This window comes from Emys orbicularis, chromosome 1, assembly GCF_028017835.1.
Source record: "Emys orbicularis isolate rEmyOrb1 chromosome 1, rEmyOrb1.hap1, whole genome shotgun sequence".
Lineage (NCBI taxonomy): Eukaryota > Metazoa > Chordata > Testudines > Emydidae > Emys > Emys orbicularis.
The window spans coordinates 245,659,766-245,677,514 of NC_088683.1; the positions used below are offsets into that span (position 1 = coordinate 245,659,766).

The 17,749-nt window shown below is 45.1% G+C and overlaps 1 protein-coding gene across 1 annotated transcript in view; it reads right to left on the minus strand.

Annotated features, from left to right (window-relative positions):
* Positions 1 to 1,627: 1,627 nt before the first annotated feature.
* GABRG3 (gamma-aminobutyric acid type A receptor subunit gamma3) overlaps positions 1,628 to 17,749 on the minus strand; it is a 543,124-nt gene continuing 527,002 nt past the window's right edge. Inside the window, exons 8-10 of the mRNA XM_065403796.1 lie at positions 6,603 to 6,799; positions 4,366 to 4,395; positions 1,628 to 1,906 (exon numbers count right to left, since the gene is read on the minus strand). Coding sequence (XP_065259868.1) covers positions 1,628 to 1,906; positions 4,366 to 4,395; positions 6,603 to 6,799 — 506 coding nt within the window. The remainder of the gene's footprint in view (positions 1,907 to 4,365; positions 4,396 to 6,602; positions 6,800 to 17,749) is intronic.

Consider the following 17,749-nt stretch of genomic DNA (forward strand, 5'->3'; position numbering starts at 1 on the left):
TTACCATGGTATTAGTCCTTGTATGTTTGTGGGATTTTACCTTTGTTTCCATTTGAGGACAGGAGGAATTGCTCTTCAATTATATGTACTGTACATTATTTTCAAAGATACATGGGCGAGACTCACATTTTAATCTAACAATCTAACACACTCTTATTACTTTATGTGGCTATTTTTCAACCAAAGAGCACTGAAAATTCATTGCTATTTGGTAGAGAATGTGAGTTCTGTTGGCTTAATATTTACCGAGGGTTTGCTGAAAAGTAAGAGTTTCTTAACACTCTAGAAATATTGAAAATGTTGCAAAATGGACAATTCTCAATAATTTAATTTGTGAAACATGTTCCAAAAATACAAAATGCTTTTCCAAGTTAAAATCTATTTGGTTGTTTAAAAAAAAAATCCCCTAGTCTTTTCTGTATCCAATATCTGTTTTGATTTAAATCCAATGTTGACGCACGCAAACTCCTATACTGAACTATATAGGTCAAAATTTTTCAGTCCTTAACTCAGACAAGACTCCCATTGACTTCAACGGGAATCTTCTGTAATTAAGGACTTCAAGATTTAGCTCTATAGGAACAGAATACCTTTATTTTTCTCCACTCTGTAAAAACACTTAAAGGGGGAAGGGAGGGGAAGAAAAATGCATGGGTGAACTTTGCATTAAATTGCAATCTGCAGAAAATCACATACCCCTAGTGCTATTAAGTAGTGAATCTTACATATGTCCTATCAACTATAGTCTGCTACAATATCACAAACAAGCAGAAGTCTTGTCCAGTTGCAAGTAAATCTATTCCAGAAATCATGTACCATCCTGCTATGTTTGATCAGTTATTTTTTTTAAAAAGCTCTGAAATGCTCTACAAATAATACTTGCAGCTACTTCAGATATAGGCAACGTCTTTGACTTTATCAAACTCTGAGCATTCTTGTAAATCAGCTTTTTCACCTCAAATTAAAATTAATGTGTGCAGGAAGGGGGCTAAGCCTATGAATCCCATAGCTTTGCAGCAGAAGAGACCTTACATGGCTTGATGGGACCAGAGCAACTGTCTTTATTTTATGGTGATTTCTCCCATGCAAAGAGACAACCAAGACAAGATCTCCCAGCAACTGTGGAATAGGTCTCAATAAAAGAAGGTGGCTTGGGTTGGTCTGGATTTAGACATCTCTAGTTGCATCATGGCTAACCAGCACCAGTGGGTGTTGCTTTGAGCCCCAGGGAATAGGAGAAACTTTGAAAGGGACATAAGAATGAAGAACCCATATCAAATGTTTGACCTCTGTTTCTTGCTTGAATGCTATCTAGCTTTCAATGCCAAGGGAGAACAGTAAAGGTTCCATTATATTAGAATTATTAATAAACATTGTTTACACTACAAATTCAGCTGAATTTAGTAAGAATCTTGTATTTAAAATGAATAGCAGTCAGGGGAATTCTTCAAGGTTTTTCTTTTTCAGGCAACTACATATTAAAATCCTTCATTGATTTCTGTGATGATAAAAGGTAACGTGGCCTCTATAATTTGAGATGAAACTGACCATGTCCTCCTTCACTTTTTCATGTTCACTATCCCAAGAAGTGTGAAAACACAGCAGTCTTCACCACTACCGGCAACACTTAAAGATAGAGGTATCCAACCCAGTAGACCAGGTTAAACAGCAGGAACGATGTTGGAAAAAAGACCCTGGAATAGGAGTCCAGTTCTAAGATGTCTATGTGAATCCGTCCTCTCCTCCATGAGCCAGATTTACATTCTTCATAACAGCAGAAAAAGCTCTGGCAGTCTTTCCCATCCAGACACTCATAGACACAAGTGTCTTCAAATTCTTGCCAGTACATGGCATTGTTCAATGTGATGACTGTAGGCGGCGGTCTTATATCAAGTACAGAATAGTTCTGGGGAGAAGAAAATAAAGAGAAAACATTTGAAAAGCTGCCTTGGATTGTGAGGATAGATTCTAAAGATGTGTTGAGCATGCACAACTGACACTTTTGGATTTAGGATCAATGTCACTGCCTTTGCAAATAGGTTTCCATAGAGTAATTTTGATATACAGTCACCAGTTAAATTAATTCTGGGTGTGTATTCTTCACAGATGTTTCAAGGCCTATTATACATCTAATTTTCATATTTAAAGTGTGTGTTTAAACTACCAGTATATCACAACATGATCATCAAAATCACCTCTTTCTAAAGTTACAATTAAGAATGGTGTCAAAACTATAATTAGAGCAGGCATATGGGCACATCAGTTATTTTATGGGGCAATCTCATCCTTATCAGCAAATAAAGCTGCATTAATGCCACCTATGCTTATCACGAGTGAGAATAATCCCAAAAAATGAAAAAGTCAGCTGAGAATGACTAGAGAAGAAAAGTGTTATCAGCACAGACTTCAAATTAACATCACAGGATGCAAACATATTTTAACTCTCTTTATAATAATAATAGTCAAAAATCTTCAAGGCTCTATGTCTCTACCGGACATGGTAGGGCTCATCTTTTTTTCTATCCTGCCTTCTACCCATTCTCTCCTTAACACTTTAACTTCTCCACTGTCATGCCATTTTATTTTCATGCAGCCCTCTCTTGTAACAACCTCCTTTTTCCTAAGCATCAAATCTCTGCAAATCTCATCTCTTCTACTGAAATCAATGGAAATACTCTCATTGACCTCTTTGATCTTTGGATCAGGCCCCAAAAGCACATGCCAAAATTCCCAAGGTATACATGAAATAAGTAAATTGTACAGTTTCTCCTTCCTTTTTCTTTCATCTCCCCCTTTTCCCTGCCCACAACCTCTTTGGATTTATTAATCTTTAATATTAACCCATCTCATTAAGAATGAAAGTTCCTTGGCATAGGACCTTGTTGTCGTCACACCACCATGCATATCAATGTCTATAACAATAATATGATACAAAATGGTATCACAGGAAATCCATTTTAGCTCTGCATTAAATACTGTGCTACTAAAACACTATCATAACATTTGACTGCAGCTTTATCAGCTTGCAAACTATCACTTTGGCCTGGATCCAAAGGAAGTTACGCATTACAACACTCCGTATCACAATGCCTAGCTTGTAGGTGCCTAGAAAATCACAAGAACAAACTGTGATCCACAAAGACTGAGTTAAGTGCTCATGCTCCATATACAATGAAAAGGGAGAGCTATGCACCTAACAATGTGATCCACAAATGCCAGCACATGAGGTGAGGAGCTCCCGGAGCTAGCCAATGAGAGATGTGGATGAAAGGGGTGTGTTCTAAACCCCACCTCTCTCATGGTGATAGATGCTTAAGTTCAGGCTGTAGGGAGGCACCTATCTCTGCTAGGGATCCATGAACAGCAACCTCTCTCCTGGATTCAGGCAGCTTAGGCACTTGAGTCATTTCTTGTGAGAATGAGGTAGGTGTTTACCTCACTCTACACAAAACAGGGCAAAGGAAGGATGAGAGGTGATGCCCACCTAATAACTCTTAGCCCAGTGATTAAATCATGCATCTGGGAGACCCACATTCAATTCCCTCCTCTGCCAGAGGGGGGAAGGATTTGAAGAGGGGTCTCCTACCTCTCAGGAATATGCCAAACCACTGAGCTATGAGATATGTTGATGGGGTAGGGGGTGTGCCACAAATTCTCCTGCTGAAGCTGTTCTACTGTGGATAAATATTTACATCACTGGGCCAGACACAGAGAGTGAGAACATGCACAATAGCGAGAATGACTCTATTCCAGTGAGAGACCCAGAGTCCAGTCTTCTGCTCCAAACACTCCTTAATTATTCAGACTCAATCATTCAAAAATGGCTGAACAAAATAATTTCAGGCATGGGATGTACAAAGTTCTCTAGGAGGAAGACTAACTTTCCAAAAACAGAACAAAAACAAAAGGTCAAAAAAGGAGGGGAAAATTTGAATGCAAAATCTATTTAACAGTTTGATAGTCATGAATATATGTCCCATGATAGTTAGTTTCTATGAGAACTGTACATTCTTTGTTTTTTTCATTTTTGTTAGTTTAACTTCATGATATAATTTGTATTCACAGTTTCCATATATTACTTTATAAAGCAGACATGCAAAGTTGCATGGGTAAGAATAGGGCAGCAGGAGATGGCACATTTGGCCATCCTAGATCGTTTGGAAAGAGCTTATAGCCAGAGGCATTTATGTTCCTCTCCCAAAGCCAGAAAATAAACTGACCTTTTACCAAAAAAGAAGAAGAACATTCACAGTCAGACTCAAGCATGACCTTACATTGCAGCATCTTTCATGAATAATTTCAAACTGATGTCAACAATATGTGCATGCATCCATTTGTTGCTATTGAATAAAATAGTGTACTCACCATCATGTGACCAAAACTGACATCAGGTAGCTCAAATAAAGATAAGAGAATCATTCAGAAGAAAAAAAATCTTTACTGTTTTATATTCATCTGGTTTTTAATAACGTTTCTTAAAATATCCCTTAACAAAGGCATGAAACTCCCACAGAACCTTTCATCCACCCAGAATTCTTCTTCACCCATTGACTTCATTTATTTAGTAAATAATAACAAAGCCGGCCTTCAGTCTCATGTCACTTAGCAAACTGCCATATTTTCAGTCAGGACATCTCCCTAGCATTAGCATTATTTCCTCATCTTGACATATACTCCTTAAACGTGTCCTTCTCATAACTGCCATATTTTCTGCATTCAGACTTTCCACACCATTATCTTTTCCATTTTCTCAAAGCCAGCTCACTTCTAGCATGCTATAGAATTCCTTTCAGTAGCACTCTTCTCATGTTGCCTTTCATATACCCCATACATTTATAAGGACTGTTTTAGAAGTTTAATGGAATTTTCACTGAATTGGCTCTTGGCTATCTATTATTCTAGCTTGTACTCATCTTCCCCCATTATTCCTTTCTTTTATTCTCTTTCCACTTCATGATTTATTTGCTGAATCTTGTCTTTTCCTTCCTTCTTCCTCTTTTCCCTTGAGCTCTCTTTAATTCCATTCTTCTCAACCTGTCGCCTCTAATGCTTCACCTCTTTTATTTCAAATGAACATGTTTCCTTCCTCCAGCCTGGAAAAACAAAATTTCCCTCAACCTTTCTGACTCCTATTTTCCACTAAACATTTTCAGTGGGTGAGCTACTTCTACTCCCTCAGTTTCCTCTTCTCTAGTTCTCTCTTTTATCTCTTGCCTTCTGAATTTGCACTTCACTTCACCATAAGGTCTCATAAAGTGAACAACAACATTCTCCTGGGAAAATATTTAAGAACAGTTTATTTTAGACTTTTTGGAGGGGACTATTTTTATGTCCCTCTGGCAGGTGCCTTTGCTGCCATGAGTCCAATTGTACTGGGCTCAGAGGGAAACATACACTCTAAAAATGACCTAAAGCTGTTTTCTGAACCTAAAAATGACAGTTTTAAAGTTTACTATCTCATTTGCTTATAGAGTTAGGAACAAGTGTGGGTTCCCACTGGAGTGGTAGGGACCTGGGAATCAACTTTTCTAGACATGAAGAGCCATCAGATAACAGACTTCATAACTGGTGTTTTTATGTATATGGAAAAGCTGTTAAAGGTGCAGGACTGAACTTTGTCTGGCCTGGGCCATGTACAGGTACAATTTCTTGGTGGGAATTTCAGACTGGGGGGAGAGAAGAGGAAGAAGGAATCATTTCTGTGGCAGGTTGGGGTTAAATAAATCCCGGGGAGATGATTTCTTTTGAGGGGGCAGGTGATGCAATGAAAAGTTCATGATAAATTGGTTTGTTAATAGATTCTGCAATTCATACACAGGGATATCACTTCTGCCTCCACTCATGTGCACTTCAGCACCATTTCCATGCAACACTGATGCTCACATTCTTCATACCTACCACTTACTCTCTCTCTGTCACGCCCAACTGGGTACACATCCACCTTTCACTCTCTCCACCCTCTGTACATTCAGACACACACCCTATTCATTTTCTGAAGCCCCACTCTTCACTTTCTGCACTCCCATACATATGTACTCACCCACCATTCATCCCTACTGCAACTTGTCATTCTCTGCTCTTCCTGCGATGTGCCCCAACCCACCACCCCCCATTCACCTCTCACCTTCTGTTCTAGACACCTCTGCTGCACTCCCTCAGTTCCTCATTCCCTCAGCTCGGGGGCCTGTCTCCCTCTTTCCCCACTTTCACTCCTTAAGGCCTTATTCAAAAATCCTTGCAACTGGGGCTGGACAAGGAATCTGTGCTACTTAAGTACCTCTAGATTTATTTTCAGTGGGGGAGCCACTTTCCTTTCCATTCACCTGCACAGCTGAAAGGCAGGGAAAGGAATAGAAGGAAGGACTGCTGCTGTGGAATGTATTGCATTTGGCAGCAACAAGCTTGATGCCTACAGCAACTACTTTCCCACCTTCTTGCTGGAATTGATCAAGAATTGGGGAGGGTCTAGGCAGGGTGGGGTTGGGGTGTTATTTTGCAAAAGCATATGGTGGGACCATTGCCATGACTGGCTGTGTGAAAGATTCCCTCTCAGTATTACGCTCTATGCCCTTCATTAGTAATCTTAGGTGACCACATCTTACCGACTTTTTCTTCTTGGTACAGTTTGGCTTCTTGCAGCTTGAGTAGTAGTTGAGGGTTGCATACTCCATCAGAGCAGCAAAGACAAATAAAAAGCATACAGTCACAAACAGATCCATGGCAGTGACGTAGGAGACACGGGGTAAAGACTTTCTTGCAATGGTACTCAATGTTGTCATGGTCAATACAGTGGTAATACCTGCACACAGAAATTGCATTTAAATGTATACATATCATTTCTTAATAGAAAAGCAGAAACTTTGGAAACACACACACAAGATAGGGGACTAACATCCAACCAAGCAGTTACAGGAAACTGATTATCCCCATATGATATCAATGGATCACTGAATAGTGGTTAACATAAAACATTGAGTGAAAAATTAAATCCTCAGTAGAGTGGGTAGACAAATGGTAAATATTTTGCACAAAACATTTCAAAACCAAGGAAACATTTGCCTCTGGTATTTTTAATACCCCCCCCCCTGAAATTCTTACATTTTTCTTTTTTCAGTGCCCCTCCCCTGCCTTTCCCTCCCCATTCCCCTTTTCTTTCTCCTGTTTCAGTGGCAGGTGCGGGGTGAAAGGAGGCAGAAAAGGGGGGGAATACCTAAACCTGAAAAAATTGGGGTTTGGGTTTTTCAATTCAAAACTGAAAAATATTGATGAAAAAATTTCTCACACAAAGTCAAAAAGCCACTGTTTGTCAAAGGAAGTTTTGATTTTTTTGACCAGCTGTAATGGTCAATAAGGATTTAGGCCCTAGTCCTGCAATTGGCTGCTTGCTGGCCAACTGTTGCTTCCATGCACAGCCTCACTGGCTGAAGTCAATATCAATCAACAGCAGCAGCAGTCTGCCCAGATGTTATCAATTTACAGGATCAAGGCCTTAAGCCTTAAAATTCTCTCTGTCCCCATGTATGTAGCCTGGATGAAAATTGAGGCTTATATAAACTGTTACTGTAATTTGAAGAAAGTGGCCAGTTTAAAGGGGTGAAAGTAACTTAAAGGACTTACCGGTATGCCGGAGTCCTGAGCAGGGGCGGGGCCTCGACCGGAAGGGGTGGGGCCTCAACCGGAAGGTGACAGGACCTTTAGAGCCCCAGGCCCTTTGAATCAAGATTTAAAGGGCCCCAGGCTCTGGCTGCAGTAGTGGCGGCTGGGAGCCCCAGGCTCTTTAAATCACTGCCAGAGCTATCAGCTGCAGAGGCGGCTGGGAGCCCCGGGGCTCAGGTGCGATTTAAAGGGCCCGGGGCTCTGGCCACTGCTACCACAGTGGAGCCCTGGGCCCTTTAAATCGCCGCCGGAGCCCTGGGGGGTCCCGGCCACCTCTGCTACCTGGGGGTTCCGTCAGTGGGGCTCTAGCAGCAATTTAAAGGGCTCGGGGCTCCAGCCGCTGCTGGGAACCTCAGGCCCTTTAAATTGCCGCCAGGGGAAGCTGGTCCGGTACGGCGTACCGGCTTACTTTCACCTATGCCAGTTTAGTTCAGAATCCATTCTTTCAAATATAGTATCTTGGATGAACAGACTAATATTTAATCTAATATGAATTATCTTGATGTAAAATATGCTGAAACCACACAATCTGGTTTGTACTGGAAGTGAAAGCTGTTTGTGTGCGTTGTTCATATGTGGAAGTGGCTCTGCCTGAGAAATAAAGACAATGTTTCCATTTTTGGACTAGTACTGGCAATACTTTTTTGGGGGAATCAAAAGGCTTTTACAGAAAAATTAAAAATAAAAACTCCTGGATGGCTTGGAAGAATTTAAAGCACCGTTTGAACTACACCCCAAAAGACATACTTTAAAACAGCATAGGTATAAACAATGTTAACTGTTGTAGGAGCAGCTGTGATCTGTATGCTCTGTGTGACTATGCTATCTATGTATAACCTGTATGCTCAAAAGGTCAGTTACACTTCCCCTCTCCCCCCCTTTGTCTCCTCTCCCTCTTTGAATACCTGTGAAGTGGCTTTCCCCCTCCCCCTCCCTCCTGGAATGCTTGTGGGATGAATGGGCTGGTTGAGCAGCTGGAAGATCAGAAGAGCTCCCAGGTTGACAAGGTGTCTGGGACTCTAATTAGGCAGCGCTCACACACCCAATGCATGGACACTGCATGGACACTGTCCAAGGTGGAGTGTGACCAACCAGACGCGGCCAAGTCATCTCTAGTCGCAGGCCATGAGGAGCGGGTCCTTAAAAGGGGACTGGCCATGTGCTCAGCAGTGCACTCACAAGCTTGTACCTCCCATAAAGGCCCTTCGCCTGGACCTCCTGCCAGTAGTTCGCCACGTTGCATTTCATCGTGCCTCGGGAAGACTTACCTTCATCGCACCGTCCATCACTGCGCTGTGGGACACTTACCTTGAAAGATCCTGACATCTCCAGTGCTGTGCCTGTCCTGGGAGCGTGCGTATGAGAGTGTGACACTCCCCCGCCCTTTCTTTTGAGCTTAGCTATCAGTATAATAGACGTGCTGCTTTCTGCCAAACTCTGGTGGGTCATTAGTTCTCCCTAAGCTTACTAGCTGCCCCAATTTCGGGTAACATTACTGGTGGAGAATGTGGGCAGCTTAGTGGAGGATTTAACCCAAGAGTAGGGGTCCCCTGGTGCCCCCCGTTGTCTCTTGAGTGGGTCCAGCTCAAGCCTGCGTGAAAAAGTGGAAGGCTAGCAACCCACTGCAGGGAGAAAAGGACGCCGCTGCTAAGTATGCCACTGTGGGGCAAGGGGAAGAAAAAGGCGAAGCAGCCCGAGGAAGAATACACCCCCCGTTGGGGAGCGGCACCACTGCTCAGGGTGTTGTTAGAATGGCTCCAAAAGAAAGGGCCAGACCCCTGGATGCCAGGGGCGGTTTCACCTGGGAGTACAATTCCTGAACTAGAGCTCATGTTGGATAAATATGTATTTATATACGGTCCCAATAAGGCGGGACTGGATCGTGCAGCCGCCTGGCTGCTGTGGCAAGCAGGCTGGCAATGGCAGGCGGCAAAGATTCAGCTTGCCACTCAAGGACCGATGTAATGAGTTGGAGAAGGAACGGGATATGTGGAAGGCACAGACTCTGACTGCTAGCGCCCATGCGTCTTCCCTCTCTGTAGCTGCAGTACAGGTGGTGGCGGCAGAGGAGGAGCGGGAGCGGGTGGAAGTAGAGAATGCCGCTCTGAGCCAGGCAGTTACCTGCCTGAAGGATCTGGTCCTGGAGGGTCCGCCCGGGAGAACAGGGTCCAGGAGCCTTATTCAGCCCGGGTCGCCGCTGTTGGGGTGAAAGCCCAGGGGTGTGTGGGACCATATGATGATTGGGACGGGGATATCTGGTGTGATCCGGATCCCCCAGATCCAGACCCCGGATGGCTGGACTCCAGACACCGTGTTGGGTGGTCCGGAGGGTGGTCCGAAACTATGGGCCTGCGCCCGCAGGGGGCGGGGTAGCCCCAAGTACCGGACACACTGTGGCAGAGACCGAGTTGACTTCCGCGCAAGCAATAGAGTTAGCAAAAACCCTGGGTGGCCCCTTGCACTCTGGGTTCAGCGGGTGGGTCTGGGATATGGTGACCCTGTGTTTGGATCAGGGACTGAACCTAGCTGAGACCCGACGGGTGTTAAAAGCCGCGTCCAGGTTGGGAGGAGATTTAGCAGGGGTGGCTTGGCAGCAAGCCAGTCATGCCACACACAATAGTATCTTTGATATGTTGGCGGGGATGGTGCCTGCCGTGGGGCCGGTGCCTGCCGTGGGGCCGCATGCGTTGTTGGCAGAGTTTGTCTTGGTGGCTGCTGCGCCTGGGGAAGACCCTGTCCAGTTCGTAGAGAGAATGGTTCTCCTGGCATGTTTGTGTGGCTGCCACAGCGGGAGGGCAGGTACCTCCGGTCATAGCTCAAATAGCCTCCGGAGGAATTGAGGCTGATCGCCCAGGGTCTCCCAGTCCATGTACAGCAGACGATCGGGAGGTGGAGACCTGGGGAACCCGTGGATGTGGAAGCCCTGCTGGACGCTGCTCTCATCGCTCCGCCACAACCACCAGTGGGCAAGGCTTCTAAGGTGGCGGCAGTAGACCGCAGAAACCCCGGGAAACCAGACCCTCGGTCTGGAAACCGCAGGGGGCAGTCCTGCCTGCGGAATAACCTCTGGCGGGTTTTGCTGGAACAGGGGGAGGATACGGACAATTGGCATGGGAAACCCACCAGGGAGCTGATGCTCTGGTGCGTGCAGTTGGGGATACCCCTTCCTGCAGGGGAGCAGAGGGGCATCCCGGCCCCATCAGGAGCAGCACCAGCCGGCTTGGATCGGCCAGTGCAAGTCCCCTAGGGGAGCCCACAGGAGGACAGATGCCCAGAGGACAGGTGGCAATGGGTAGCCACCCTGTCCCCCGATCAGGGGGGGCATCTAGTAGTCCAAATGAGGGTATGAATGACATGTACCCCCTGTGTGGCACTGGTGGATACTGGTGCAGCAGTTTCGCTTTTCCCCTTTTTTCCCCCTGAATGTGTGCAAGTTCGGTCAGTTGTGCTGGCTGCTTATGGGGGCCAGGAGGAGAGAGGAACGTTGTTGTCAGCAACTAGGTGGGAATTGGCAGATTTGGTGGCTAACCTCCCCTGGGTTAATTCGCAGATGGCAGGTAAAGTTATTCTGGGGATTGATCAGCTCAGAAAGCTCCATTTGGTGGTAGATTGTGCCACTCGCTGCGTGTGGCAGGTCCCCACGGTGGATTGGGGAGAAGATCTACAAGGAGGGGTCTCTGGAGTGCTAACCCGCTCTATGTTGGGGGTGGCAGCTGTGGAGGTTCCAGAGACAGATGAATGGAAAAAGCAGATTCCTGGAGTCTGGGCTAAGGACAAATACGATTGTGGTCTCTGGAAGGGGGAGCCCATTGTCATTCAGGGTCCCCTGGTGCCGCCCCAGAAACAATACAAGTATCCTCCTGAGGCAGAGCAAGCTGTGGGTGAGATATTGGATGCCCTGATAGACCAGGGAGTGGTTTGTTTAACTACCTCTCCTTTCAACTCCCCCATCTGGCCGGTCCGCAAGGCAGACGGGAAGACCTGGCGACTAACTATATATTACAGCCGGATCAATGCTTGCACCCCACAGCAGGCTCCAGTGGCAGACATGACCGCATTGTTGGAAAGTATTCCGCCCGAGGCACAGTGGTTTTCAGTAATTGATTTAGCAAACTGCTTCTTCGCCCTGCCCCGGCTCCAGAGATCCAAGACCGATTTGTGTTTATCTTTTGCAATACCCAGTATACGTTCCCCAGGGATTCCACAGTTCCCCCATGCTAGCTCACCAAGCTGTGACTAGCACCCTAGACCCTCTCTGACCGGCCATGGGACCTCAGAGGGAAAATGGATACACTGCGGACAACTCAAACGAGCAGGGTCTACCGCTGTGGGAGCACTGTGCTAATTTGTTTCTAAGCTTCTATCTTTCAGCCTCTGAACCGGAACATCAGGAGAGCTGGTACCAGCTGAAGAGTTATAGAAATACCATGGTTATAGTGTCACGACAAAGTCTGTGTTCAGTGTTCTGTGTTGCATGTTCTGTGTCTGTCTCTGGTTGGTGTCCTGTTCTAGCATTGGGTCCAGAGAGAGAGGGGATACTACACTAGACAGGGTAAATGCCTTTTCCTCTCTCTACTTCCCCCATCTCCAACCAAATTATCAATCACATCCACCTCTGTCCAAAAGACTTTGGTCCCCAATGCATCAGGTTTATTTTTTGTTAGGTTCTCTAATAATAATTTTGTTGTTGATTTTTTGATACATTTGTATTGTTAGTTACATTTTCTTGTATTGTTAATTCCACTTTCCTCTATGCACCCTGGTTCTACTTCCCCAAGCCCTGAAGGGTAGCTCATGGGCCCCCATAACCTGTACAACTAAATGTTAGTTTAAGTATCAGCAACTTCACCAAGTTCTCTGTTACTGTGTATCTTCCAAATCAGTTTTACCTTGCATGACAACTGTGGTACTCCTACAAATCTTATTTGTTGTGTGTATTTAAGGGTTAGGGTTAACTTTTATTGTTTGATGGCTATTGCAGCATCAAACTTGGGCCTCATTTTGTTTGTCAATATACCCAATTATTGTAATGGTGATGGTTTTATTGTATTCCCAATTATTATAATTGTGATTGTTTGCATTTGTGTTTATATTATATCTGGTGTTTAGTCAATTGTAATGGTTTTAGTTATATTCACCTGGTTATGATTGTTTGGTTTGTTTGCAACAGATCACCTGTGCCCTACAACAACAACAACTACTGTATTGATCATAGATCAAGGGGCAGAGTTTTGTAGGAGCAGCAGTGATCTGTATGCTATGTATGAGTATGCTATGTATAACCTGTATGCTCAAAAGGTTTGTTACACTTTCCCCCCTCTTTTGTCTCCTCTCCCTCTTTGAATACCTGTGAAGTGGCTTTCCCCCTCCCCCTCCCTCCTGGAATGCTTGTGGGATGAATGGGCTGCTTGAACAGCTGGAAAATCAGAAGAGCTCCCCAGGTTGACAAAGTGTCTGGGACTCTAATTAGGCAGCGCTCACACACCCAATGCATGGACACTGCATGGACACTGTCCAAGGTGGAGTGTGACCAACCAAACGCAGCCAAGTCATCTCTAGTCGCAGGCCATGAGGAGCGGGTCCTTAAAAGGGGAAGAGGCCATGTGCTCAGAAGTGCACTCACAAGCTTGTACCTCCCATAAAGGCCCTTCACCCGGACCTCCTGCCAGTGGTTCGCCACGTTGCATTTCATCGTGCCTCGGGAAAACTTACCTTCATCGCACCGTCCATCACTGCGCTGTGGGACACTTACCTTGAAGGATCCTGACATCTCCAGTGCCGTGCCTGTCCTGGGAGCGTGAGTATGAGAGTGTGAGTGTGACACCCCCCCCCCCATCAGTATAATAGACATGCTGCTTTCTGCCAAACTCTGGTGGGTCATTAGTCCTCCCTAAGCTTACTAGCTGGTCCAATTTCGGGTAACATTAACTACAAAAAGAAGAGTAATGTTTTGCAGCAGCATGCAGCATTTGAAATATCAGTGGGGTGACAAAACCTATGCCTCACAGTCAGCGCCGTATTATTGCCTAGGCCAACAAGGCCTAGGCCTAGGGCGGCAAATTTTCAGGGGCGGAAGCTCCCCTCTGTGCCCCGCCCCCCTGCTCCAGCTCACCTCCACCTCCTCTGCAAGCGCGCCGCGGCGTACTGTTTCTCTCCCCTCCCAGCGCTGCGAAACAGCTGTTTCATGGGGCAGGGAGGGAGGGGGGAGGAGGGGGAACGCCACGCGCTGGGGGAAGAGGCGGGGCCGGGGGCGGGGATTTGGGGAAGGGATCCAATAGGGGAAGGGAGGGGGCGGAGTTGGGGCAGGGACTTTGGGGAGGGGGTTGGAATGGGGGCGGGAAAAGGGCGGAGTCGGGGCGGGGCCAGGGCGGCAAAATTATTAATCCGCCACTGCTCACAGTAAAATTACTGTCCACATATAGTACTCTTTTTGATACCGATACAGCAATGTCTATGGATTACGTTTACCTAACTTTACTCTTCTCTTCATAAAAGATTGTCGGCACTTGATTTGTAGTGTTTGTTATGGACTAAAGTGATTCACAAGGATCCAATCCTCTCCCACATCATATTTAATAGCTATAAAACCACCCAGGAGAGCTAGCAAGCTGAAGTGCTAGCCGAGTGTTTACACCACGCAGCTCTACATCTCCTTTATGTCAAAGGGTAAATAATGCTATCTGTCAGGGGTCTCAAATGTGCCTCTGACATCAGCATCAGGATAAAGAACACTTTGCTGAAGCTGAACCCAGACAAGCCTGAGGTGATGCTGATGGAAAGAAGGGAGTGCTCTGAAGAATTTTTCTCTTCCATAACAGCCTCTGAAGGCATTGGTTCTCAGGCCTTGGAGCTACCTAGATACCCAAATAATCATGGAGGCAAAAAGCTTCCACTTCTAGAAGGTCATGCCTGATCCTATCAGAGACAGATGTGGCCACAGTAATCCATGCACCTGTAATTCAACTACTATGGCTCAACTACTGTGATTCTCTGTATCAAGGTAGGAAGTCCAATATCCTGAAAAAGCTGCTGCTAGTTTAGAACACAACGACGTCCCTGCTCAGCAACACATCATAGCAGAGCTTTGCACTGATTCCCCCATGAACTCACAGCCAGTTCATAGTCTCTGTCTTGATTCACAGAGTTGTTCTTCGCTAACAGGGAGACTGTCTCTCTCTCTCTCTTATCACAGCCTCCAATGATCGGTATGTTCCACAGGCACAATGAAATTACAGACAAAAGGGGCAACTTGGGACCATGGGAGCTTCACCCAGACCAGGGGTCGCCAACCTCTGGCACGCGGCTCGCCAGGGTAAGCACTCTGGCGGGCCGGACCAGTTTGTTTACCTGCCGCCTCCGCAGGTTCGGCCGATCGCAGCTCCCACTGGCCGTGGTTCGCTGCTCCAGGCCAATGGGGGCTGCAGGAAGAGGCGCGGGCCGAGGGATGTGCTGGCTGCAGCTTCCCGCTGCCCCCATTGGCCCGGAGCAGGGAACCGTGGCCAGTAGGAGCCGCGATCGGCCGAACCTGCGGAGGTGGCAGGTAAACAAACTGGTCCGGCCCCCCAGGGTGCTTACCCTGGTGAGCCGCATGCCAGAGGTTGCCGACCCCTGATCCAGACTATGAAACTCCTCAGCTAAATGAACTGAAGGTGACTAAGAACCTGGCCACATTCACAACCTCCATGCAAAACCCATCTCTTTGACTGAGTGTTCTGACAACAACACTTTTACACTCCCACTGCTCACTCGATCTTTTATTTTATAAAAACAAAAACAAAAATCCTAAACTCCACTTCCTGAAAAAGAAGACAGAGATTTTTGTTCTTAGTCTTGGAGGGTACTTTGTCATAGATTCAGGGTAACTGCACCTGTATTCCCTGTCCATGGTCCCTCAAGGGCTCCCAGACATCACCTCTCCAGGGCGGAGACTTGTGTCTCCCTCCCTCCTGACAACATGTTTTAAGTCTGCACTGCTCCCTGAACTACACTGCAATATCCCTAGCAAACCAGTCTGCCTTTGCTTTCTCTCCAAGGGCTATGACTAGTGTATTGCCAGCAGGTATGCTTTCGGAGACATACCTGAGTGAGCTCTGATTGAGCTAGCACACTAAAAATAGAGTGTAACCAGGGTGATGTGAATGGTGGGAGGGGCTACCCTGAGAACAAATACAATAAACAAGCACTGAAAGCTATTTTTGAAGTAATAAAAATTTAGTCCATTGTGTATAAGCAATAGAAACACTGTTTTTAAACATTAAAATCTATTTTATAGTATCACATAGTGAGCAGGAATGGAACAAAAAGCATAAAACACTATACATCGAGCGTATATCTAGATGCCATATACATCAATAAGAACCAAAACCTATTTTTTCCCCAAAATAGTATCTAGATTCTTTACCCTGGCCTCACTGCTACTCTGTGTGAGATCATTTTGGTGGATGATGTCCAGGAGGTTCTGATAGATCTCTTATTGTGGGACCCTTCCACCCTGTTCTAAAATTTGCAATGCTCCAGAACTGTCTGTCAGTTTTTTAAGACCTACCAAAGATCTGAAATTACTATCAGAGTCATCCTGATCTCATTTCCACAGCTTCATGTCACAGCTGGCGTTAATGCCCTCAGTCAGAGAAGTGTATGTGTTTAAATTTATTTTCTGTCAGTGACATCAATACTAAATTTACTATTTTATAAATCAAATAAGACTTTCCAGCAAACTAAGATAGCTCAGGGGATTCAGAATGGGTGAACAATGTTTTACCTTTAGGTCACTGGTATGAATTTAATCGTGATCAATACTTACATTAATATTTTACCATCTGATAGTTGCTTACAGGACTTCACTATGCAAAGAAAATTAGTGGTCTGAATCTGGTAGTCTCAGAGGACTCATGGATTACATGGTTAGAGAGGCTCAATTACCCTCTTACATCTAAGGGTATCTTCTGCCAGGCAAGAATAATGGCACGTTGAGGGGGCAGCATGGGGAAGATTGTTGCCCAAGCTGTAGCTAGTTTGTAGGTAAGAATTTCATTTTCTCCGTCTTCCAATCTTGGCAACTTTCATGAACACTAAATTCATTTTCAAAATGTAAGTGACTGAAGGATGGAAGTGAAAGGAAAGTGAAGTGAGTTTTTATTAAGTGCCATCGTCGGGCTTGACGACTGCTGTATATTTGACACTTGCAATTTCAGATGCTATATGGTAACATAACCATAATAGTATCAGATAATGGAATGCGCTAACACCCTACCTATATATGTATATAGATACAGTATATCAAAAGAAGGCAGTTTGCTGAAAACTTCAGTTAAATTAAACCCTCTGAATTTCAATAAAAAACACCCCCATAGTTTACCCAGTGTAATTTTTCTTCTCTTTAAACGCCTGTCAACATATCTAGATTGGTAGCTTTGGAAGAAGGTAATTTTCATAGTTAATGAGAAGTACAAATATTAGAAAGCAATTCCAGCCCTGTAGATTGAGGCATTTACACAAGGAGGCAGCATAGTCTAGTAGTCAGAACACATAACTGGCAGTCAGGACTCGTGCGTTATCTGCCTATCTCTGACACTGACTCAGTGTGATCTGAGGGTAACTTCATCTCTCTGTTCCTCATCCCTTGGTTTGTAAAGCAGGGAAAATCACACCCATCTTTTAAAAAAGAAACTGGACTCGATGACCTCTCGAGGTCCCTTCCAGTCCTAGAATCTATGAATCTATGAAACGCTTTGAGATCTTCATATTCAGGTGCTAGTGTTTGTGTATGTGCCGTGCCATAATAGGGATTATTACTACAGTTCTATTGTCCTCTTAGAACTAAATATCCCTTATTTCATTATTTCAGTATATTTCAGTATATATCTAGCTCATTACTGATAGCTGTGCAGAGGGGAGTAAAGCCTTTATTTCATACAACCCAGAGCAGTTGCCAATAGCTCAGCACATTTCTCATTAATTTCAGGGAGTGAAATTTTTTCCCTGATGTAACACCATTTAAGTCAATGAAGTTACATCAGGGGCAAATTTGCCCCCTTCCCCAAGTCTATAAATCATTTTGACTGATTAGCATTAATGATTTAGAAAACCCAGG